This window comes from Oryctolagus cuniculus, chromosome 5, assembly GCF_051225735.1.
Source record: "Oryctolagus cuniculus isolate XC-2025 breed Fujian yellow rabbit chromosome 5, ASM5122573v1, whole genome shotgun sequence".
Lineage (NCBI taxonomy): Eukaryota > Metazoa > Chordata > Mammalia > Lagomorpha > Leporidae > Oryctolagus > Oryctolagus cuniculus.
Window position 1 is genome coordinate 61,999,970 of NC_142871.1, and position 24,388 is coordinate 62,024,357.

Consider the following 24,388-nt stretch of genomic DNA (forward strand, 5'->3'; position numbering starts at 1 on the left):
GAGGTTTGTTTCATGTAGCATAATACCTTCAAGGTTCATTCACATGGGAGCACATATCAGACATTGGGGTGCTGGAGTGGCAGGCTATGGCTTAGCCCACTGCACCACAATGCTGGCCCCTATTCATTCTACAACATAAACACTTTGCTCCATAACCATTTATTGTATGGAATCCATTTATCTTTACATTTTCATCAGTGCCTGGCTCTCTATAGGCCTGTCGCTTGGTTTGCACTGCCCACTGCACATGACAGGACACTCTCTGAACACAAGTGGGTGATGGCCAATATTAGAAAGGTGGACAGGACACTCTCTGGGCCCCTCCGTCCCATGGTCTGTACTTAGTTCTTATGTGCTGTCATGAATTAGACTCATAAGCATTCAAGCAGAAACTTGGAACCCTTCTAAGTACACGTGTGATCGTGGCATGTAATGGCCTATCAAGGGGATATTTCATAGCAAAGCATTCTTCTAGCAGCTTGTTTGCTTTTGCTTTGCTTTTTGTTGTTCTTTAGTCACAAAACATTTTCATAATTCAGAGCCTCCTTTAACTAGAACTGCAAAAGTGAAATGATTGCTTCTTACAAAGGGAGCGGTACCCGGGGAAACAGAACAGGTGCTGAGAAAATGACATGTCGTGAATGACGCATACACAGCTCTCTTAGATTTGTAAACTACGGGGTTGGGATTGGGCTCCTGTCTCTTGTTATGCATAATGAGCTCTTTTCTTGGAGGGAAAAATTATTTAAGCATTTTACAATAAAAGTCTTTGCTGATATTCCCATAGAGGGGGATTTTACAAGGTCTATAAAGAAATGGCTCCTGAGTTGAGTTCCGATGCTGATGGAAGCAACAGTAGAGTAAGATGCCAACTTTAATGTCATTATCTATGCTGTAATGAACTTAAAATTATCTTACTTATTTGAGAGAGAAATACGGCAGACAGAGATCTCCCATCTGCTGGTTCACCCCCCAACTGCCTGCAGCAGCTGGGGCTGGCCAGGTCAAGGCCAGGAACCTAGAACTCAGTCTGGGTCTTCCACATGGATGGTAAGGCCCCAAGTGCCCAAGACCTCGCCTGCTGCCTCCCTGGGTGTGTGTTAGCATGAAGCTGGGATCAGAAACAGAGCCAGGAACTGGTCCCAGGCACTTTGATATGGAATACGGGTGTCCTGAGCAGGTGCTTCACAGCTGTGCAAAACACCTGCCCTAATATAATCTATTTTTAGGTTGATGACCTTTATTTATTTATGTATTTATGTAAAGGGCAAAGTACAGAGAGGCAGAGAGAGAGAGAGAGAGAGAATCACCCCTCCACTAGTTCACTCCCCAAATGGCCACAAGCCTTCTTGCAGGTCTCCATGTGGGTGTAGGGGCTCAAGGTCCTGAGTCATCCTCCACTGCTTTTGCAGGCACATTGGCAAGGAGTTGGATTGGATGTGGAGCAGCTGGGACTTGAACTGGTGGCCCTATGGGATGCTGGCACTGCAGGCAGGGGCTTGACCCCGTGCACCATAGCGCAGGCCCCAGTCATCTATTTAAATAGTTGTTTTCCCAGTCTCCCCTCCCATGCTGATTGTTCGGGCACCACCCATGTTCCTTCTCTTTCTGCCGTCCTTTGCTCTTCTCCTCCCTCGGACCGTCTGAAATGTGCAGGAGATGCACTTTGAAGACCAGGCAGCCAGAGCGTCCGGTCCCTGCGATGCTTCCTTGTTCACTTTTTTTTTTTTTTAAAGGCAGAGTGGACAGTGAGAGAGAGAGACAGAGAGAAAAGCTTCGTTGGTTCACCCTCCAATGGCCGCTGCGGCCGGCGCACTGTGGCGGGCACACCGCGCTGATCTGAGCAACCAGGACAGAATCCGGCGCCCCAACTGGGACTAGAACCCTGTGTGCCGGCGCCGCAAGGCGGAGGATTAGCCTAGTGAGCCGCGGCTCCGGCCGCTTGTTCACTTTTCATTCTAGCTTTCCCCATGGCTGTGGGGAAGACCCTCCTCCTGCAGGTCTGGGGTTTACAGAGCCAGCCCTTGAACGTTGTGCTCGGAGTAGTAGCAGGAGGGAGAGGGCAGTAATGATCTGTTTGGGTGAGAAACATGATTTTGGAATGATTCATATGTTTTTAAGACTGAACTTGATCCAATGCCAAAATACCTATTTTCTGAATAAAGTAACACAGGGAAGTTTATCACCCATCATTCGTTCTTTTCTCCCTAGTCTCCTCTGCCTTCACTTGCTAATGCGAATTTTAGTCCTTTTGCCAATATAGATAATATTTCTCTGCTGAGTTAACCTTCTTCTCAATCCGTCTCTTGTCAAATAAACACTTATTAAATCCACTATGCAAACAACACATTTCCAGCTCTCCACTTCCTTTTGTCACCTGCATCTCTAGTAAGCATCACAAACTTCCCATGTCCTGAACTGAGATCCCCTGATCTTCCCAAAAATCTACTGCAGTCATATTTCAGTTAAAATACATCCCAGAGGCGCGGGCGCTGTGCTGCAATGTGTTCGAGACCCAGCTGTTCCACTTCTGATCAAGCTCCCTGTCGATGTCTCTTGGAAAGCAACTGAAGTGCTTGGGTCCCTGCCACCCACATGGGAGACCCAGATGGGGTTCCTGGCTCCTGGCATTGGTCTAACTCAGCCCTGGCTGTTGCAGGCATTTGCAGAGTGAACCAACAGATGGAAGCATTTCTATGTCTCTGTCTCTGTCACTCTGCATTTCAAATAAATAAATCTTTAAAAACATATATCCAGAGAGCAGGCTTTTAGCTTAGCAATTAAGATGTCTGTGTCTCGTATCAGAGAGCTGGAGTTGGATTTCCAGCTTCTGTTTCCCACTCAGTTCCCTTCCAGTGCAGACCCCACGAAGCAGCACTAAGGACTCAAATAACTGGGTCCCTGACACCCACATGGAAGACCTGGGTTGGGTTGCTAGCTCCCAGCTCCAACCCTGACTACTGCAGGCATTTGAGGAGTGAACCAGCAGATGGGAGCTGTCTCTTCTCTCTCTCGGTCTCCATCTGTCTCTGTTTCTCTGTCGCTCCCTTGCTCTGCCACCAAAACACACATAAAATACATCCAGAACCTGACCATTTCTCACCATGCTCTCCTCTCAGACACATGGGCTCTGGTTTGGTGAATGCAATAGCCTCCTGGCTAGTCTCCCCGCGTTGGCCCGAGACCATCTTCAGGTCTGTGCCTAAGCCAGCAGCACGAGTGTCAAAATGTCCATCAAATCACATAACTTGTACACTCAGAGCCCTGCAAGGGCTTCCCTTCTCACTCATAGTCAGAAACAAAGTCCTCACAGTGGCCCACAAGGCCTGACAGAGCCTCCTCCCATCTCTCAAGGCTCCGTGTTCACCGCATTCTCCTGGGTGTACCCTGGTCACACTGAGCCCCTTGCCCTTTCTGCAACATTGCTGGGCATGGCCCTGCCTCAGGGCCTTTGCACTGGCTCTCTCCTGTGTGGCACTCTTTTTCCAAATGTCAAGGTAGGACTCTACTCAGTAAGGCCTTCCCTGACCACCTGATATCCAACAACTTTAATCTCCCATCACTAAGCCCCGGCTCTCTCTAGTGCCCTTTCCTATTTAGTGTCTCCTCACAGCACCTATGCTACCTTCCCAAGTCCACAAAGGTTAGGTCATTCTGTGATAAACCACCCCAAAGTTCAGTGACCTAACACTTAAATGGATTTATCACTCATGTCACTTGTGTATAACCTGCCACAGGACCCACTGCTCTCTAAGCAGCTGTCTGGCCACAGTGGCCCCATGACCCTGCCATGTCCCTCTGAGACCTCCATCTCGACAGGTGCCTCCCACCAGCCGCAGCAGGAGAAGGGAGGTAGAAGGTCAAGGACCAGCTCCAAAGTACTTTGGACCAGAAGTGACACATGCCATCTCTGCTCACAGCCCATTGGCCCAAGCTAGTCACAAGGTCCCAGCCTAATGCAAGTGGTGAGGAAGCCTTGGGAAGCATTAGTGCCAAACCACCTGGCATTCTATATAGGCTACTTGTTTTATAATGTCTGTCTCTCTCTAGGAATCAGTCCCATGACAGCAAGAAGTTGTGTTGGGTTTGTTGACCATGGTGTCCCCAGTTCCTAGAACAGTACCTGGTACATGGAGGGAACAGGTGTTTGGCCTAGAAGTTAAGAAACCCACATCCCATGTCTGAGTGCCTGGATTCAGAACACAGCTGCAGCTCCCGACTCTAGCTTTCTGCTAATGCAGACCCTGAGAGACGGGGTGACACCCAAGTAGTTGGGTTCTTGCCACCTCTGTGAGAGGCCTGGGTTGCACCCCAGCTCCTGGCTCTGAGCCCAGCTCAGCCCTGGCCATTGTGTGCATTTGATCCTGTTGTCACAGACTGGTAAGGGGCTCTCTCTATCTCTCATTCTCTCTTGGCCTCTCAAATAAATTGTTTCTAAAGTTCATGGAAAATGGAAACAAAAGGTAGGTTTCTTTGGATGCCAAAACCTTCTAATCTCATGCAAAGTGTTTTTTTTTTTAATTTTTATTTTTTTGACAGGCAGAGTGGACAGTGAGAGAGAGAGACAGAGAGAAAGGTCTTCCTTTGCCGTTGGTTCACCCTCCAATGGCCGCCGCGGCCAGCGTGCTGCAGCTGGCGCACCGCGCTGATCCGATGACAGGAGCCATGTACTTATCCTGGTCTCCCATGGGGTGCAGGGCCCAAGCACTTGGTCCATCCTCCACTGCACTCCCTGGCCACAGCAGAGAGCTGGCCTGGAAGAGGGGCAACCGGGACAGAATCCGGTGCCCCGACCGGGACTAGAACCTGAGGTGCTGATCGTGCAAGGTGGAGGATTAGCCTAGTGGGCCGCGGCACCAGTCTAAAGTGTTTTTATAATATGAATTGTTCATGAACTTTTTGAAGACCCCCTCATAGACATGGATTTCAAAAGAGAGGTGATCTTTGAATGGCTTCTGCAACCACAGTAGAGATTTACCAAGGAGAGAGAAGATTTGTGTGGGTTGAAATGTGGCTTCTGTATAAAACCTATAGCAGGGGTAAAGGTTTGACTTAGCAGTGGAGACCCCGAATGGGAAGGCAGCATCCTACATTGCAGTCCCTGGGTTCTGACTCCAGTCCTGACTCAGGCGTCTGCTAACGAGGACCCTGGGAAGCAGTGGCAATGGACAAAGTGATTGGGTTCCTGCCACCAATGTGGGCAACCGGACTGAGTTCCCAGTGCCAGCCATTGTAGGTATTTTGGGAGTGAATTAGTGGATGGGAGTCTCTTTGTGTGTCTTTCTCTGTGTCTCAAATAAATAAATGAAAATTATATATATAAATATATATACACCCCAGATTTTGAAGACTTTTGACAAAAACATATACTGCATAATTGGCTTCTTAATACTGATTACATAAGGAAAGGGTGCTATCTTGCATAAATTTGGTTACATTATTAACATTAATTTCATATGTTCCCTTATACTTTTAAAAATGTATCTACTAAATCCTTGAATTATGTATGTGGCACACATTGTATTTCTACAGGACACTGCTGCTCCAGGCATGACCAGCAGGAGAGGGGCCACACCAGGTTAGAATTGGATTGATCTAGTGGCTAAATATTTTTCATATTGGCAATCTAGCATCTTTCAAGAAGATAAAATTCATATTAAGCTCTTATTGAGGAATAAACTTTCTAGAGACAGTGACAAAAATATTGCAAAAGTGTCAACAATAGTCTTAAAATGAAGGCACTTGCAACTTGTTCTCAAAGAAAGGAGCATGGGGCTGGTGCTGTGGCACAGCAGGTTAACGTCCTGGCCTGAAATACTGGCATCCCATATGGGTGCTGGTTTTGGTCCTGGCTGCTCCACTTCCGATCCAGCTCTCTGCTATGGCCTGGGAAAGCAGTAGAAGATGGCCCAAGTCCCTGGGCCCCTGCACCCACGTGGGAGACCTGGAAGAAGCTCCTGGCTCCTGGCTTCAGATTGGTGCAACTCTGGCCTTTGCAGCCAATTGGGGAGTGAACCAGTGGATGGAAGACCTCTCTTTCTCTCTCTCTCTCTCTGCCTCTCCTTCTCTCTCTGTGTAACTCTGACTTTCAAATAAATAAATAAATTTCTTTAAAAAAAGAAGAAAGGAACTTAACACATTTGTCTCATTGGTCTTTTGTCAGGCAGTGTTTAACTTCTATACACTGTATAAAAAATATGTTCAACCGTCAGGTTGATGTACAATGTAATACTTTATCCATTTTAGTATTTTCTTTTTTGTTCTAGTACCGTTGGTTGAACTCTGTGATTAACACACAATTATTCTTAGGTGTTTACATTTTAACTGAAAAGTGATCCCTGTTAGGAATTTGGAAAACATTATGTTGTGTGAAATGAGCCAATCCCAAAGGGACAAATACCACTTGTTCTCCTTGATAGGTGACAACTAACTGAGCACCAAAAAGGAAACCTGTTAAAGTGAAATGAACACTATGAGAAACGGTGACTTGATCAGCCCTCACCCTGACTGTTGATGAGCAGCTTAATATGTTATCCCTCTTAGTATTTTTTTTATTCTACTTAATACTTTTGGTTGAATACTGTAATCAATACACAATTCTTCTTAAGTGCTGAAACTTAACTGAAAAGTGATCGCTGTTAAATATAAGAGTGGGAATAAGAGAGGGAAGAGATGTGCAATTCGGGACATGCTCAAGCTGACTTACCTCAAATGGTAGAGTTAGAAACATACCAGGGGATTCGAATTCAATCCCATCGAGGTGGCATGTACCAATGCCATCTCACTAGTCCCAGTGATCAATTTCTGTTCACAACTGATTGTAATGATAGGACTAGGAACCAAAGGGATCACACAAACAAGAATAGTGTCTGCAAATACTAGCTGATAGAATCAAAAAGGGAGAGAATGATCCAACATGGGAAGTGAGATACTCAGCAGACCCATAGAATGGCAAATGTCCTAACAGCACTCTGGCCTCATAATCAGCCCTTAAGGCATGTGGATCTGGCTGAAATGCCCATGAGAGTATTTCAGGCATGGAAACCAAGACACTCTGGTGTCGCTCCCCCTCTTCATGGAGGAACGACACTAAACCCTGCCTAGGCTTCATACCCGAGTCACGGCACCATTATGTCGCTCCCCCTCTTCGTGGAGGAACGACACAGGACCCTGCGCTGTTCTTTCGTCTGCTCAGCCCTCCCCGGGTTTGCTGTTGGTTCTTCCCGGGTTGGCTACTATCCCTTCCACCTCCGTGGAAGGGCAGTTCCCCCTGGCCACATTCCCCACTTCCGCAGGGGAGCGGCACACCGCCGGCCGGCTCTCTGGGGGCTGCACAGGTGTTCCCCTTAGATGTTCCTGGTGAATGCCGTCTCTCTCCTCCTTTATAGTCCTCCTCCGCCAATCCTAACTCGGCTGCCCACACGCTCTCCTCCAATCAGTAGCAAGTCCTACAGTTTATTGGTTGAACTGGAGGCAGCTGTGCGGAAGCTGTTTACTTCTCTCCCAGCGCCATTGTGGGAGAGCAGATGCATAGAATAAGTCTTAATTCCAGTAACTCAGTCTAGTCCGGTTTGCTCCCCACAGATCCCCCTTTCTTTTTATTTTTGGCGTTGATACGCGCCTGTCTTCGGTGTCCCGCGGCACACACTCTGCTCTACTTGCTAGAGTTGCTACAGGTTCTTACAAGTCCTATCAATCAGGCAAACCGAATCCGGGTCCTCTCTTCGCCATGTTGTGAGGAGGTTTTTAGGCGCTGATGCGTGCCTGTGTTCGGTGACCTGCGGCTCACACTCTGGTCGAGCCGCCTGCTGGCTCCCAGTTCTTCACTCCTAAGTTTCCTATCCGTCCTAGGTTTCCTATCCATCCTAGGTTTCCTATCCAAGCTAGGTTTCCTATCCGTCCTGGGTTTCCTATCCGAGTCACGGCACCATTATGTCGCTCCCCCTCTTCATGGAGGAACGACACTAAACCCTGCCTAGGCTTCATACCCGAGTCACGGCACCATTATGTCGCTCCCCCTCTTCGTGGAGGAACGACACAGGACCCTGCGCTGTTCTTTCGTCTGCTCGGCCCTCCCCGGGTTTGCTGTTGGTTCTTCCCGGGTTGGCTACTATCCCTTCCACCTCCGTGGAAGGGCAGTTCCCCCTGGCCACATTCCCCACTTCCGCAGGGGAGCGGCACACCGCCGGCCGGCTCTCTGGGGGCTGCACAGGTGTTCCCCTTAGATGTTCCTGGTGAATGCCGTCTCTCTCCTCCTTTATAGTCCTCCTCCGCCAATCCTAACTCGGCTGCCCACACGCTTTCCTCCAATCAGTAGCAAGTCCTACAGTTTATTGGTTGAACTGGAGGCAGCTGTGCGGAAGCTGTTTACTTCTCTCCCAGTGCCATATTGTGGGAGAGCAGATGCATAGAATAAGTCTTAATTCCAGTAACTCAGTCTAGTCCGGTTTGCTCCCACACTCTGGGGGCAAAAAAAAAAAAAAAAAAAAAAAAAACACTAAATGAAAGATCTCCACGAGTGAGATCCCAGTGGAACGAATGGGTCATCACAATAGGTCTGATCTGATTTCATCATCATTTAAAAAATCATCTATTATTTTTCACTTTTTTTTTTTTTGACAGGCAGAGTGGACAGTGAGAGAGAAAGACAGAGAGAAAGGTCTTCCTTTTGCCGTTGGTTCACCCTCCAATGGCCGCTGCAGCCCTGGCGCGCTGCGGCCGGCGCACCGTGCTGATCCGATGGCAGGAGCCAGGTACTTATCCTGGTCTCCCATGGGGTGCAGGGCCCAAGCACCTGGGCCATCCTCCACTGCACTCCCTGGCCACAGCAGAGAGCTGGCCTGGAAGAGGGGCAACCGGGACAGAATCCGATGCCCCGACCGGGACTAGAACCCAGAGTGCCAGCGCCACAAGGCAGAGGATTAGCCTAGTGAGCCGCGGTGCCGGCCTATTTTTCACTTTATGTGTCTGTGTGGGAGCAAACTGTTGTAATCTTTACTTAATGTATGCTAAACTGATCTTCTGTATATAAAGAGAATCGAAAATGAATCTTGATGTGATTGGAAGGGGAGAGGGAGTGGGAAAGGGGAGGGTTGAGGGTGGGAGGCACGTTATGGGGGGAAACCATTGTAATCCATAAGCCATACTTTGGAAATTTATATTCATTAAATAAAAGTTTTTAAAAAAAAAGAATGGGTCATCAGAGAAGGAGGTACCTTTCTCTGAAGGGAGGAGAGAACTTCCACTTTGACCATGGCCTTGTCTAAATATGATCAGAGTCGGTGAACTCAGGGGGCTTCTCTAGCCTTGGCAGCTCATGACAAGAGCCTAGGGTGATTACTGAGGCCATAAACAAGAGTGTCAATTTGTTAAGTCAACATCAGGAGTCACTGTGCACTTACTCCTCATGTAGGATCTCTGTCCTTAGTGTGCTATACATTGAGATTTAATGCTATAACTAGTACTCAAACAGTATTTTTCACTTTATGTTTCTGTGTGGGAGCAAACTGTTGAAATCTTTACTAAATGTATGCTAAACTGATCTTCTGTATATAAAGAGAATAGAAAATGAATCTTGATGTGAATGGAAATTGATCTTCTGTATATAAAGAGAATTGAAAATGAATCTTGATGTGAATGGAGGAGGAGAGGGAGCGGGAGAGGGGAGGGTTGCGGGTGGGAGGGAAGTTATGGGGGGGGAGCCATTGTAATCCACAAGCTGTACTTTGGAAATTTATATTCATTAAACAAAAGTTAAAAAAAAATATGTTCAAGAGACATCAAAAGCGTCAAAGGACAAACTGGTTGTTGGCAGAATAAATGACTTCTTATTGTTGATCTCTTTCCATTTTTTCTGCCTTTGTTTTTCTCATTCGGGCTTGGAAGACAGAACAAGGTCCCTGTGGCAATGCCAAGGTCTCACGAGGGCCTGTCTGTCGGGGCAGCTGCTTCTCAGGCTGGGACAACAGAAAGGGCCCCTCACACTCCCTTCACTATGAAGTCAACGGACCAGCAGCTGAAATGTTTTCCTGCCTACTGCGGCCCCCGGAGTGCTTTCTTCCTGTGTCCCACTATAAGATGGACACGGCATTTTATTGTGGCTAAAAAAGCCATTTCCCCTTTTGCTACTGTGTTAAGTTTATATTTACTTTTGAGAGGCACAGAGATCGGTGGGGTGGTGTGGTGCAGACAGAATTCATTAGTTCCCATGCATTTGTTCACTTGCCAAATGCCTACGACAGCCAGCGCTAGCGCTGGGTAGAACTCAATCCAGGTCTCCTGTGTGGATGGCAGGACCTCATGACATCAGCCAGGGTCCTCATTGGGAGGGAGCCGGAATCAGCAGCTGGAGGAAGGTTCAAACCCAGGTATTTCCACATGCAATGCAGTCCTGTTAACTGGCCATTTCACTGCTAGGCCAAGTGTCCACCCCTCTATAATTTTTTAGAAAGCCTTTTTGCTAAGAACACCCCATCAGGGCCGACACTGTGATACAGCAGATTAAGCTGCTGCCTACAGCACCGGCATCCCATATGAGCATCAGTTCAAGCTCCAGCTGTTCCACTTCTGATCCAGCTTCCTGCTAGTGCACCTGGGAAAGCAGTGGAAGAGTCCCAAGTGTTTGGGCCTCTGCTCCCATATGGGAGACCAGAAAGAAGCTCCTGGCTCCAGGTCTCTCTCCCTCTCCCTCTCCCTCTCCCTCTCCCTCTCCCTCTCCCTCTCCCTCTCCCTCCCTGCTCCCATATGGGAGACCAGAAAGAAGCTCCTGGCTCCAGGTCTCTCTCTCTCTCTCTCTCTCTCTCTCTCTCCCTCTCCCTCTCCCTCTCTCTGTAACTCTGCCTTTCAAATAAATAAAATAAATCTTAAAAATAAGAAAAATGACACCCACTACCACTACCACCTGTTACTCCATCATGTTATCGGATTCCAGGTGTTAGGAAAAAAATGGCTTGGGAGATGGGACTCATCAGGAAGAAAAACTGACAGAATACCTCACCTTGTGCTCGGCAGAGGACCCGCGGCCTTGCAAGGCGCCCAAGCCTTCTTTGGCCACGTTTGCCCAGCAACTGTCTTCCGTGGTGGGGACCATGTCCCCTGAAGCCACAGTAAGGCCTGAAGTGTTGATGGTCAAGGTTCGCTCCACGGATCTGAAATAGTTCAGAATTCCCAAGCAGATGCGCTGAAACAGAGAAGGAACAGAATCAGGACACTGCCCTATGCCTCGTCCCAGCCTACAGAGCGACGCTGGATGGGGGCCTCAAGGGTGGCAGGTCACCCCTGCCGTGGAGAGAGGAGTGCACCACTCCAGAAAGGGGCTGAGTTCATGGGAAACCTCAGAACAAAGAGCAAAAGTATAGAAACGCATTGCACTGGAATAGCAGGCAAGCACCTGATCTTGGGATATGGTTTGTCCCCCAGGGTGTTGCGTCTTGGAAGCTTGGTCCCCAGTGTGTTAAGGTGAGAGGCAGTAGACCCTCCACACGGTGGGGCCTGGGGGAGGTGGGGGTGCTGCCCTTGGAAGGGATTAATGCAGTCCTCATGGACCCTGGTTAGTTCCCTTGAGAGTGAGTTGCTATCAAACAGTGAAACTGCTCTCTGAACCTGCGTCTGGCTTCCTTTATCGCCATGTCATCTCTTCCTGTTGCACACACTCCCACTGTGGGTGATATGCCGATGCCATTGCCTGTGAGGCCCTCAGCAGCGCCAAGCCAATGCCCTACCATGCCCTTGACACTCTCAGGCTGTGAGCTTATAAATAAACCTCCTTTCTTTACAAATTACCCAGCCTCAGGCATTCTGTTCTAGCAACAGAAAACAGACAACCAGACATTCCAGGTGCTTAAAACCAGTGTGGGGGGCCACCCACCTGCAGCTCCCTGATCCGCAGGTGGCGCAGATACAGAAAGGACAAGTAGGCCCCTCTCATCAGGACAGGATCCCGTGCACCGGGCTCAGCCCCCTCATCATCCAGGCCCAGCAGTTGTAGGGTCATTGCGTAGTTGTACCTTGAGCAGGCAGTAGAAAGATAACACAGACCTTGCATCTCAAAGCGGTTCAAAAAGTTCACCTACACAAATGCAAGACCATTTCATAACAGCTGCCCTTCACAAATGCACTGGAGGGAAAATCATCACTCTAGAAATACAACAAGACATTTCTCTTAGCAATTACTCTTGTTAAAGACCCAGTCTTAGAGTGAAACATTAATTTAGTTGTCTGACCTGTTTTAACAGCCTTGCTTGCATTCTGACTTCAAATGTATTTGAGTTAACATGGAAGCTACATATTAATCAGTCACTCAACTTTCCCCCGGCGTTCTAATCCATTTCCCCCAGTCACCAATAAAATGATTTAATTTTACCCTGTCTCTTCTCTCTGCTTGACAGGCCTATCAGTCCATTGGCTGGGACTCCTTTGAGCTAGTTCATTTTCATTTTGTTCCACAGAAAGGTCATCATCCTTTGTGTTTCCATTCTGTTAAAACATTAGCATTAGTTTAATTACATAAGCACTTGCAGTATTATTAACAAATCATAGTTGAGTCATTGCAAAATTAAACCTCATGAGCCAGAGCAAATTTAGACAAATAAGTAGAAGAGCATCTTGACGCATTTCACGCTGACATAGGAAAATCTGGATGCTGGGGCAGGAGTCTGACCCAGTGGGTGAGATGTTGGCTGGGTTGGACTGCCCATATCCGCTATCAGAGCACCTGGGTTCAATTCCTGGCTGTGCTTCTGTGGGGAGCAACTGGGAGCAACTCGGACTAGACTAAGTTACTGGAATTAAGACTTATTCTATGCATCTGCTCTCCCACAATATGGCGCTGGGAGAGGCGAAAACAGCTTCTACACAGCTGCCTCCAGTTCAACCAGTGAACTGTAGGACCTGCTCCTGATTGGAGGAGAGCAGCGTACTCGGCATGTGGGTAGCAGAGTTGGGATTGGTGGAAGAGGACTATAAAGGAGGAGAGAGACAACATGCACCAGGAACATCTATCTGAAGGAACACCTGTGCAGCCCCCGAGAGAGCCGGCCGGCGGTGTGCCGCTCCCCCGCGGAAGTGGGGAATGTGGCAGGGGGAACCGCCCTTCCACGGAGGTGGAAGGGACGGTAGCCAACCCGGGAAGAACCAGCAGCAAACCCGGGGAGGGCCGAGCAGACAAAAGAACAGCGCAGGGTCCTGTGTCGTTCCTCCATGAAGACGGGGAGCGACATAATGGTGCCGTGACTCGGATAGGAAGCCCAGGCAGGGTCTAGTATCACTCCTCCACAAAGACGGGGAGCGACATAATGGTGCCGTGACTCGGATAGGAAACCTAGGAGGGAAGAAACGGGAAGAAGTGGGAAAATACCGGAGAGAGAGACTAGCAAAGAGCCTAGGGAAAAGCCAGACGAAAAAGGTGCCGGAAGAAGCTATTGAAAGCCTAGGCATAGACTCGGATACGGACTACAGGGGGAAGCTGGGAGAAATCTCTAAGGTCGAAAGCGAAAGTGAAAGCTAGAACAAACAGACTCGGATACGGACTGTGGGGAGAAGCCAGGAGAAATGAGGGAGGAATATTGTTGGAAGAAAACTTAGGGAAACATACCGGGTAGAGAAAAAAGTTAGGGAAATTGAAGCTGCGGGGGCAGGCCGAGGCGGAAACGTAAGCCAGCTTGGAATTCTTTAAGTCAGCCCAGGGAGCAAAAGGCGAAAAGTTAAACCAGAGGCGGAAACGTGGGCCAGGTTGGAATCCGTTAGATTAGCCTGGGGAGCAAAAGACGGGAAGCCAAACCATAAGGCGGAGACGTGTAAGCTATAGGTTGAATTCGCCAGGTTAGCCCGGGGAACTTGGATTGAATAATGGTGGCGGAAACGTGAGCTACACTGTGTGACTCGCGGAGGCCGCCGCGTGCAGAGAGAGCGCGCGGGGCGTGAATAGATAGGGAACGTGGGGCTAGCGCGAGGCCGTGGTGTGGGCGCGAGGGGGCGCGGAGACCGCGGAGTGCGTGCGCGAAGCCGGGAAGCCGCGCAGATGAGAGAAGTGCGGGCTGAAGCGGCTCAGAGCCGGGAAGCCGCCGAGAAGCAGCCTCGGGGCGGGCGCCGGGAAGCCGCGGGGATAAGAGAAACAGACATTTAGAAGTAAAATGAGAGAAATGGGAATGCTGGAAGATAGAAGTAAAATGGGAGAGATAGGAATGCCCGGAGATAGAGAAATAGAGAAAAGTAAGGCCTCCCCACAACACAGCAATGAGAGAGCTTGGATTCGGTCTGCCTGATTAGGGAGGTGGTGAGCACCTGCGGGAGGCTAGCAGCTTATGCGCTGCAGGTCACCGAAGACAGGCATGAATTAACATCAATAAGTCTCCCCACAATACCGCAATGAGAAGGCTTGGATTCGGTCTGCCTGATTAGTAAGGTGATAAGCACCAGCAGGCAGCTCGACCAGAGTATGAGCTGCAGGTCACCGAAGATACGCACAAATCGACACCAATAAGTCTCCCCACAATACGGCAATGAGAAGGCTTGGATTCGGTTTGCCTGATTGGTAGGGCTTGTGAGCACCTGCAGGCAGTTCTAGCAGAGCAGAGCATGCGCTGCAGGGCACCGAATACAGGCACGCATCAGCGGCTAAAAACCTCCTCACAGCATGGCAAAGAGAGGACCTGGACTCGGTTTGCCTGATTGGTAGGGCTTGTGAGCACCTGTGGGCAACTCTAGCAAGCAGAGCAGAGTGTGTGCCACGGGGCACCGAAGACAGGCACGTATCAACGCCAGAAATAAAAAGAAAGGGGGATCTGTGGGGAGCAACTGGGAGCAACTCGGACTAGACTAAGTTACTGGAATTAAGACTTATTCTATGCATCTGCTCTCCCACAATATGGCGCTGGGAGAGGCGAAAACAGCTTCTACACAGCTGCCTCCAGTTCAACCAGTGAACTGTAGGACCTGCTCCTGATTGGAGGAGAGCAGCATACTCGGCGTGTGGGTAGCAGAGTTAGGATTGGTGGAAGAGGACTATAAAGGAGGAGAGAGACAACATGCACCAGGAACATCTATCTGAAGGAACACCTGTGCAGCCCCCAGAGAGCCGGCTGGCGGTGTGCCGCTCCCCCGCGGAAGTGGGGAATGTGGCAGGGGGAACCGCCCTTCCACGGAGGTGGAAGGGACGGTAGCCAACCCGGGAAGAACCAGCAGCAAACCCGGGGAGGGCCGAGCAGACAAAAGAACAGCGCAGGGTCCTGTGTCGTTCCTCCATGAAGACGGGGAGCGACATGCTTCCAATTCCAGAGTCCTGCTAAAGTACACTTGGGGAGGTGGTGGTGATGGCTCGAGTAGTTGGGTTTCTTGGGCTTCTGCCACCCATGTGGGAGACCTACGTTGAGTTCTGGGTTCTAGCTGGTGCCTGGCCCAAATGCCACTGTAGGAATTTGAGGAGTGAGTCAGCAGATGGGAGCTCTGTGTGTGTGCTTGCCTGTCCCTCTGTCTCTCTGCTGCTCAAATAAATAAATGAAAATCCAGATTTATACTATAAATGAGGGGTCACTGTTTACTTACCAAGACTTTGTTTGATGGAAGTATTAACATTTCTTAAGTAGCAGCCACCCCCTTTTATGGGATTCGCTTTACAAAAGGTGGATACACACTTTTTTTTTTTTCAAGAACGTGTATGTTTGGAACCCCAAACCTCTCTAGTCTGGACTTGTTCTATGTAGACAGAGATCAATGCATTAGAACCCTCTGCTCCTTAGTGATATGATTTAGTTGAAAGTCTTGAGCCTATTTCCATGCTTGCAACTTGGCATGATGGAGGAAAACGATAAGCTGTTGTGACAATGTGTGGAGGCTGCATCTGCTGGGCCCCAGGAGAGATGGAGCTGAGCCCCCACCCACACCCTCCCAGGACACCCTGGAACGCAGCTGCCACACGGGCTCTGGACTAGATTCCCATCTTCTGCAACCCTGGGTGATTTTATCTTTCCAAGGTCAACAGCCCAGCCGAATGTTAAAAATACAGTCTCGGAGCTGGCGCCGCAGCTCACTAGGCTAATCCTCCGCCTAGCGGCGCCAGCACACCGGGTTATAGTCCCGGTTATAGTGCCTGATTCTGTCCCGGTTGCCCCTCTTCCAGGCCAGCTCTCTGCCGTGGCCCGGGAGTGCGGTGGAGGATGGCCCAAGTGTTTGGGCCCTGCACCCACATGGGAGACCAGAATGAGCACCTGGCTCCTGCCATCGGATCAGCGCGGTGCGCCGGCCACGGTGGCCACTGGAGGGTGAACCAACGGCAAAGGAAGACCTTTCTCTCTGTCTCTCTCTCTCACTGTCCACTCTGCCTGTCAAAAAATTAAAAAAAAAAAATACAGTCTCAGGGCCAGTGCTCTGGCGTAGTGGGTTAACCTGCTGCCTGCAGTGCTGGCATCCCATATGGGCGCCGGTTCAAGTCCTGGCTGCTCCATGTCGCATTCAGCTCTCTGCTATGGCCTAGGAAATCAGTAGAAGGTGGTCCAACTCCTTGGGCCCCTGCACCCACATGGGAGACCTGGAAGAAGCTCCTGGCTCCTGGCTTCAGATCAGCACAGCTCTGGCTGGTGTGGCCAGTTAGGGAGTGAACCAGCAAATGGAAGACCTCCCTCTCTCTCTCTCTCTCGCTCTCTCTCTCTCTCTCTCTGTCTCTGTCTTTCCTTCTCTCTCTGGGTAACTCTGACTTTCAGATAAGTAAATAAATCTTAAAAAAAAAATACAGTTCCCCAGACACTACAGTAGGTCATCAGGTTCCACTGCAGGAAGCAGGACAGGGTGATTTTGACAGGGATGTTAGAAAGAACAGGTGAGAGGGCTACAGGTTGGCCGTTCTGCCTGCAGATAAAGTCAGCTCCCGCCTGCTGCAGGTCAGTGTGCACATCAGAGCATTTCTGGGCAAACTTCCCAGAGCACTAGGGCTGGAAAGGACACTGGGAGGTGGCGTGGAGCTCTCCTGCCCCTTACAACAGAAACAGAAGATCATCATCCCAAAGTGAAGAAAATTGCTACTATTTAAAAACAGTCTCAGGACAGCATGAGCACCCTCTGCAAGTTGACAATGCTGTTGAACTTGGGGAGGAGCTCTATGGAGCCCCCTGCCTTCCGGCCTGGCAAGAACTCAGGCTGCAACTCCCCATCAGACAGTCTGATGTGGTCCCAGGGGGAAAACTCTAACCCGCATCCTTTCTCGGATGGGGTGGTGACGTTTTCAGCTGCTCCTCAAATGACCAGAATTACATGGGAAGGGACAGAAGGTGACATGAGGTTACGAGGAAGGACATTTGAAGGAGTGACTGAGCGAGCCACATAAGTACTGGCTGACGGGCAGATTTTCAGGAAGGAAGGGGCACAGCCGGCCGGGACGAGGAAAGGGAGCGAGCCCAGCCTCCTCGGGGAAATGAGAACCAAACACAGCCCAAAAAGGAAAACTGCACAGGAAGTACCCAAAGCCCACGGGTGTGTTCTCCTAAGGGAGCTGCAGACAGGCAGGTGAGCAGCCGTCTGTGTTTGTTCCTTCTTGCCAGGTCGCCAAATCCTTTGACCTTTCTCTGCCTCTGCCTGGGTCTTCATCAGCATGGCTAAACTCATATATGTTGACAGGTCAGAGAGTCCCACTGACTGCAAATCTCTCCCACCCCCCCATGCCCCGGGAAGTTGTCAGGGACAGTGGATTAGGAGATAGGGTGGGAGGAATGATTAGAGGAAAAGTAAATCTAGCATGCATTTCCCAGCCCCAAAACTTGCAGGAAACAAGGGTGAGAAGGATACAGAGGGAATATTAACAACAGTGTGTGTTATTTGGGGTGGCACCAACAACAGGCGAGTTTTATTTTCTGCAATTCACAACATTTTCTATTGTCATTAACAAGGGTTCATTTTTAATCGTAAATGTGGGGTGAGCATTTGGCCTGGTGGTTAACTTGCTGGCCGGGACGCCCACATCCCAGATCAGAGGATCTAGGTTTGACTCACTCTGCTGCCGACTCCAGCTTCCCACTAATGCGCACCCTGGAAGGCAGCAAGTGACGGCTCAGGTACTTGGGTCCCTGCCATTGCCATGGGGGGCCTGGATTGAGTTCCCAGCTCCTGGTTTTGGACTGACCCAGCTCGTGGGCATTTGGAGAAGGAACCAGCAGATAGATGGGAATGTGCACTCTCTGTGTCTCTGTGCCTGTGAAATAAATGAAATTAATGCCTAAAAAAAATAAATGTACTGAGTTGGATGAGGAAACCCAGAAAAAAGGGTTTCTGCTCTCCTGTACTTTGTGCATACTAGAGTTCCCGTGGACACCACCACGTTAGTGAAAATGCATGTGTGCTCACTGGTTGCTTATTCCTGGAAACAGAGGGCAGGAGGAACATAGACAGGGAAGTACTGTGGCTGGCTCTGTCGGCCCTCCTTGGTGGGGACAGAGACAAGGCCGAGGAAATGGCTCTACCATGGACCCATGACTGTGCAGCCTGCAGAGAGCAGCTTCTGCCATTCACTCCATAAAGTTAAACAGTAGAGACCAACTCAAACCAGAACTTAGAAAACACAGAGGTTGACAGCAACATGGAATGACCGTGCACAGCTATTTTAATAAAGAGCTGATTCCTTTGGGGCAAAGTAAACTGATCCAACAGAGCACAGATTGCGAGTTTCCATCCAAGCCTAAATCGGTCATTCTTTCTTCTGATCAGGACAAGAGTTAAACAATTTCTTTTTCCAAAGGAATATCCAAACAGATGTGGTACATCTTGACCAGGGTCCCCTCTTGCTAGCTGTACATGAACAATTGTAAGATCATTTGGCATTTGTTCTTTCTTCCCCAAATCCATATCTTTTGTACATCTGGAATGAAAGTCGTGTTTACAAAGGAGAGGGGCCATCTTTCTGTGCTAGTGCTAAGGAAGAGGCCAATTCCAACTGTGATGGAAACATTGCAAGCATCATCAATGATCAGACAAATGGATTCAATGTTGAAATAGCTTTTTTGGGGAGACAGGTACTCTTGTGCAGTGGCTGGTGGGGGAATGATATAAATCATCTTGGCAGCATCTGTGAAAAACTCTTGAATGTGTATATTCTGTTACCCAGAAACTCTACCCCAAATACTCTGTGCATCCACTCTCAAGAAACACAGGCACAACAAAGTTCAGTTGGCACCACTGTTGACTCCAACAACCCACTAGGGTTGCTGCACAATCTGTAGTCAACAAGGAAATATTGCAAAACGTTTGTTTAAAAAAAAAAAAAAAGAGCAACAGAGACAGATCTTCAAGACATGTCGTTGTGTGGAAAAGCGAGTTGCCCAAAGACATGCACATGGTGTGACATATTGTTTCTATGGCAAACTAAAACAGGAAGTTACCCTGTGTATGGTTTATGGGGACAAGCATATGCATGTAAATGCAGACAAGAGGCCTGGAACAGCAACAGTGTTTCCCTCTGAGCAGATGGAAGGGATTGTATTCAAGGGCAAGGAAAATCAAAGGGGAAGTTCGCTTTGCACTTGCGTTCAAATGTTTTACAAGGAGGACACATTGATTTACTACTTCTGTGCTTTCAAATGAATTTTTAAAAGTTCCTCCGAGAGAAAAATGGTGGGGTTGGCGTTGTGGCCTAGTGGGTTAAGTCACCACTTGCAGGGCCGGCATCATAAGTGGGTGCTGGTTGGAGTTCTGGCTGCTCCACTTCTGATCCAGCTCCCTGCTAATGGGCCTGGGAAAGTAGTGGAGGATGGCCCAAGTCCTTGAACCCCTGAACCCACATGAGAGACTTGGTAGAAGCTCCTGGCTCCTGGCTTCAGCCTGGCCCAGCCCTAGCTGTTGTGGCCATTTGGGGAGTGAACCAGCAGATGGAAGATCTGTCTGTCTCTCCCTCTCTCTGTAACGTTGTCTTTAAAAAATTATTAAAAAAAGATAAAAATAGTAATTTTACAGTGGAGAAACTGAGAAACACCACAAATTTACCCAAGGGAGCAAAGCTGTCATCATCAGTGGTGTCATGTTGATGGCCCCTGAAAGGATGCAGCAAGAAGGGCATCTTGTCTCTGTGGCATTCCTCTTTCTCCAACTCAAAACCCCAGTGTAGCCACGAGAAAAACATCAGACAAGCTCACACCAGGGGACAGTCTGCAGGCTTGCTGGCCATTACTCCTAAAGACTGTCAAGATCATGACAACCCAGGAAAGAGTGAGAAATTGTCACACAGCAAGCAGCTGGTGTGGAGGTAGGGTGGAGATTAATGCAGTGTTGATCCCTGGGTAGGCTCCTGGGACAAAAACAGAACATTAGGGGCTGGCACTGTGGCATAGCAGGTAAAGCTGCTGCCTGCAGTGCTGGCATCCCATATGGATGCCAGTTCAAGTCCTGGCTGCTCCACTTCCGATCTAGCTCTCTGCTATGGTCTGGGAAAGCAGTAGAGGATGCCCCAAGTACTTGGGCCCCTGCACCCATGTCGGAGACCTGGAAGAAGCTCCTGGCTCCTGGCTTCGGATCAGCCCAGCTCCAGCCATTGCAGCCAATTGGGGAGTGAACCAGCAGATGGAAGACCTCTCTCTCTCTCTCTGTGTCTGTCTCTCTGCCTCTCCTTCTCTCTCTGTGTAACTGACTTTCAAATAAATAAACAAATCTTAAAAAAGAAACAGAACATTAGTGGAATAAGGGGGGCACTCCAGGTGCAGCTGCATCACAGGAGCGGCCCAGCCTGGGTTCCTGCAGCCTGACGAACGTAGCACAGTCAACTGTTTGATGTTAACAGGAGAAAGTCGGTGTGGGCTGTAGACGGGGAACTCTCTACTCCCTTTACAACTTCTCCGTAATCTCAACCTTTTCTAAACTTCAAGAAAAATTTAAAAGTCCTCCCCCACCCCGCCCCAAAAGAAGTGCTCAGAAGATGTTCTGATTTTCTCTCTCGGAGCCAGGGAGATGGACAGTCCCCAGCGGCTTGCTCTCCCCTGTGGAACGCTTTCTACCACCGGGTACCGGCTGTCACTGAATCAGAACGCTGAGGGACACACAGATGCTGAAATTCACACTTGACTGCCGTGGGCTTGCAAAGCAGCGACCAAAGACTCAGCCCCACATTCCTGCCACTTCGCCCAGCTGCCACATTTCTTACCTCATCCGAAATCTCATCCAACTGGAAGCCAGCCTCCAGAGTGGCTATCTGTTACCTCCGGGACTGGGATACAGCGCAAAGTGACAGAAATACTTGAGAAGGTCACAATTAACACCCGCAGGAAAATGTGACAGAAAGTGGGAAAGACTGGCTATTGCCTTCAACATTCTTTCCATAAACCCGGTGCTGTTTTCTGCTGCTCCAGGCTGGTTGCATTGCTGGCTCCTTCTCATTCACTAAGTTTCAGCTCAGATGCCCCTCTGTCCCCCACCAAGAGACCTAGGCTGACCTTTCTCTATCAAAGCGTGCCCCTCTGGAACGATACATAGTGGGCTAAGCCTCTGCCTGTGGCGCCAGCATCCCATATGGGCACCAACTCGAGTCCCGGTTGCTCCACTTCTAATCCAACTCTCTGCTGTGGCCTGGGAAAGCAGTGGAGGATGGTCCAAGTCCTTGGGACCCTGTACCCACCTGGGAGACTGGAAGAAACTTCTGGCTTCTGGCTTCGGATCAGCCCAGCTCTGGCCATTAAGGCCATTTGGGGGAGTGAACCAGCGAATGGAAGACTCTCTCTCTCTCTCTCTTTGTAATTCTGCTTCTCAAATAAATAAATAAATCTTTAAAAAAAATAGTGTGCCCTTCTCCACCTACTGTCCTCTGCCCCAGGCACCCACATGTTAGGGACACAGATTTGCTTCTTTGCACATTTGTTAGTGCATATTGGACCCAGGCTCAAGGTCTGGTCCATTTCTCTCCCTGAGCCCAGCACAATCCCTGGCACAAAGGCAGCGTTATGTTATAATCGCTGAACGAATGAGAAACTGAAAAGCTTCCATGAGCGCTAATATGTTGGGCGATTTGTGTATCTGTTTTCTGTATCATCTCTGGAATCTGAAAGTCTGCAGATATGCTAAGTCTCTTCATGGAGTCTCTACCACATGTCAACCCGAATCCACCATGCTCATAGCTTACTCCCTTCAGTCAATGCTAAGAACAACACTGACAAGTCAGCAAACTTCCAGAAGAAGCAGTCTCTTTCCTCTCTCTTTCTCTCCTTCCTCCCTTTTCCAGCTTAACTTTTTTTTAAGATTTATTTATTTATTTGAAAGGCAGAGTTACACAGAGAGAGAGGGAGAGGCAGAGAGAGGTCTTCCATCTGCTGGTTCACCTCCAGTTGGCCACTATGGCCAGAGCTGGGCTGATCTGAAGCCAGGAGCCAAGAGCTTCTTCCAGGTCTCCGACATGGGTGCAGGGGCCCAAGGACTTGGGCCTTCCTCTACTGCATTCCCAGGCCATAGCAGAGAGCTGGATCAGAAGTGGAGCAGCCAGGACTCGAAGTGGTACCTGAATGGAATGCTGGCACTGCAGGTGGTAGCCTTACCGGCTACGCCACAGTGCCGGCCCCTCAGCTTAGCTTTTGGAAAAGTACACCTGCACCAGGGTTTGGGGAAAGGCCAGCCTGCATCCCAGCAGCCCCGACTTCCCGCCTGCACCACAAGTGAAAGGAAGCAGCACAGAGATACCCGCAAGCAGGGCTGGCTCCCCTGCAGCTCTGCGCAGCTGGGCCAGGGGCTGCAGGAACCATCCCTGCTTCCACTCCTACCACAGTGTCTCATGCTGTCACCCGCACTGGGTGCTTTCTGCCACTCAGCACCTACCGGAGCCCTCACTTCCTGCTCTCACCATATGTCTTCTGCTTTTTACTGCCACAGTGGCCCTACCGAGGTCACCTCCTCTGCTTGCCAGGTGCCCAGGGGCAGTGCTACTCAGTCACACCCTGACCTCGTGGCTGCCACAGTTTCAACCATGAAGCCCCTCATCTCGTGCTCCATTCTCTGTTGCCTCGTTCCCCACCCCACCCCTGCCTCACATTTCCCGCCCTGCGAAATGCATATACTGTCATTTACTTAACCAGTCTCCTTTCTGGTGGACCTTTTGTTTGGTGCCATTGCTTTTTATTATTATTATTATGAGTAATGCTGAAATGAACGTTCTTGCATACCTAACAGAAACAGAACTGTCATCCGCAAAATGCAAACCTTAAGTATTATACTCGTGTGGCCTTGCCCTTGTGCAAGTACTTCTGCAGGCCTCATTTCCTGGCACAATGTCCCACCTCATTTCTTTACAATATCTTCTGAAAAAAAAAATCCCTTGCTAGCCAAGGAATGACTTCCATTTCCAAACTGGCTGAATGCACTCAGCTTCTAACGGCGTCCATGCACGTGTCCATCTGGGCTGGGCGAACTTGAGCACTGAAAGGCTTGCTCAGCCTGCGTGCCTGGAAAATGTCAATGCCGTGGTCCCTCACAGACCTTCTGTCCTCACCGCTTTCAAAACCTGCTTCCCGTCTCTTGTTTCACAGTAACTAAACAGAAGACTCCTCCTGGGGAAAGTAGATCTGTCGCTAGGGGGAAAATCTGTGACTTCATGATCACTTCTGCCACCAGCCCAAACCACCTCTATTCCGTGACGGAATCACCCAGGGGGCAGGTGATGGGGGGGGGGGTGGTGAAACACCGGAAGATCCACTTTTCCTTCAAGCTTGGTGACAAGCCTTTGACCAAGTCTATAGCCACTGGTTGATGTGGACTTTGGGGTAGAGGCTGCTGCCTTGGGTGGGTGTCAGGGACACAGTCAGAGCCTGAGGACCCACCCTGGGGGCAAGGAAAGCACACACTGCAGCATGCCCGACTTCAAAGCACATTTCTCCTCCTGCCCGGGGCTGCAGCTGCCTCCTGCATGTCCATCCCCAAGCTGACCATGTCCTCGGCTACTCGGATACGTCCCTGGCGGCGCCCTGGCCCCTGTGCCACATAGCGCATGGAAACACCACCAACAACCTCCTCCTCCTCCTTCTCTCTTCCTCTTGGTCAATTCCCCCTAACCCCCACCTCACTGACCCCCAGGGGTTGGACTCACCCTATTCTCTCAGCCAAGGAGGAAAAGAGATTTGGCTGATGGACCTGATACTTCTACCAGAACTACCCAGATAAAGGACATCAGGGCCAAACTGCCCAGGGCAACTAAAAGCAGAGTCGGAGTTTGGGGGTGCCACAGCTGACTGTGCCTCCCCTACCCATTTCCTCCTCCACTCCCCACTAGTCCCTGATGTTGGTCCCAGAAGCAGGAAAGTCAGATGTTTTTTAAATGTGCCAATGTTAGCACAAGGTCTTCCTGAAGGGTCACCTACATCCCAGTGGAATGGCAATGGCACAGGAAAAATGTGGCTGTGTCCGAACCCTCCAGGACACTGGCTGAGGACAGCATGTCACTGGC

General features: G+C 49.7%; 1 protein-coding gene across 10 annotated transcripts in view; it reads right to left on the bottom strand.

The window, feature by feature from the left end:
- LOC100346633 (uncharacterized) overlaps nucleotides 1-24,388 on the bottom strand; it is a 209,292-nt gene that overhangs the window by 122,652 nt on the left and 62,252 nt on the right. For all 10 annotated transcript variants that reach the window (XR_016234560.1, XR_016234562.1, XR_016234561.1 and 7 more), the window contains exons 12-14: nucleotides 12,362-12,474; nucleotides 11,867-12,005; nucleotides 10,997-11,179 (exon numbers count right to left, since the gene is read on the bottom strand). Coding sequence is in view for 7 of the 10 variants with exons in the window: in XM_089333835.1 (XP_089189961.1) it covers nucleotides 10,997-11,179; nucleotides 11,867-12,005; nucleotides 12,362-12,474 (435 nt within the window). In the remaining 3 variants the exon portion in view is untranslated. The remainder of the gene's footprint in view (nucleotides 1-10,996; nucleotides 11,180-11,866; nucleotides 12,006-12,361; nucleotides 12,475-24,388) is intronic.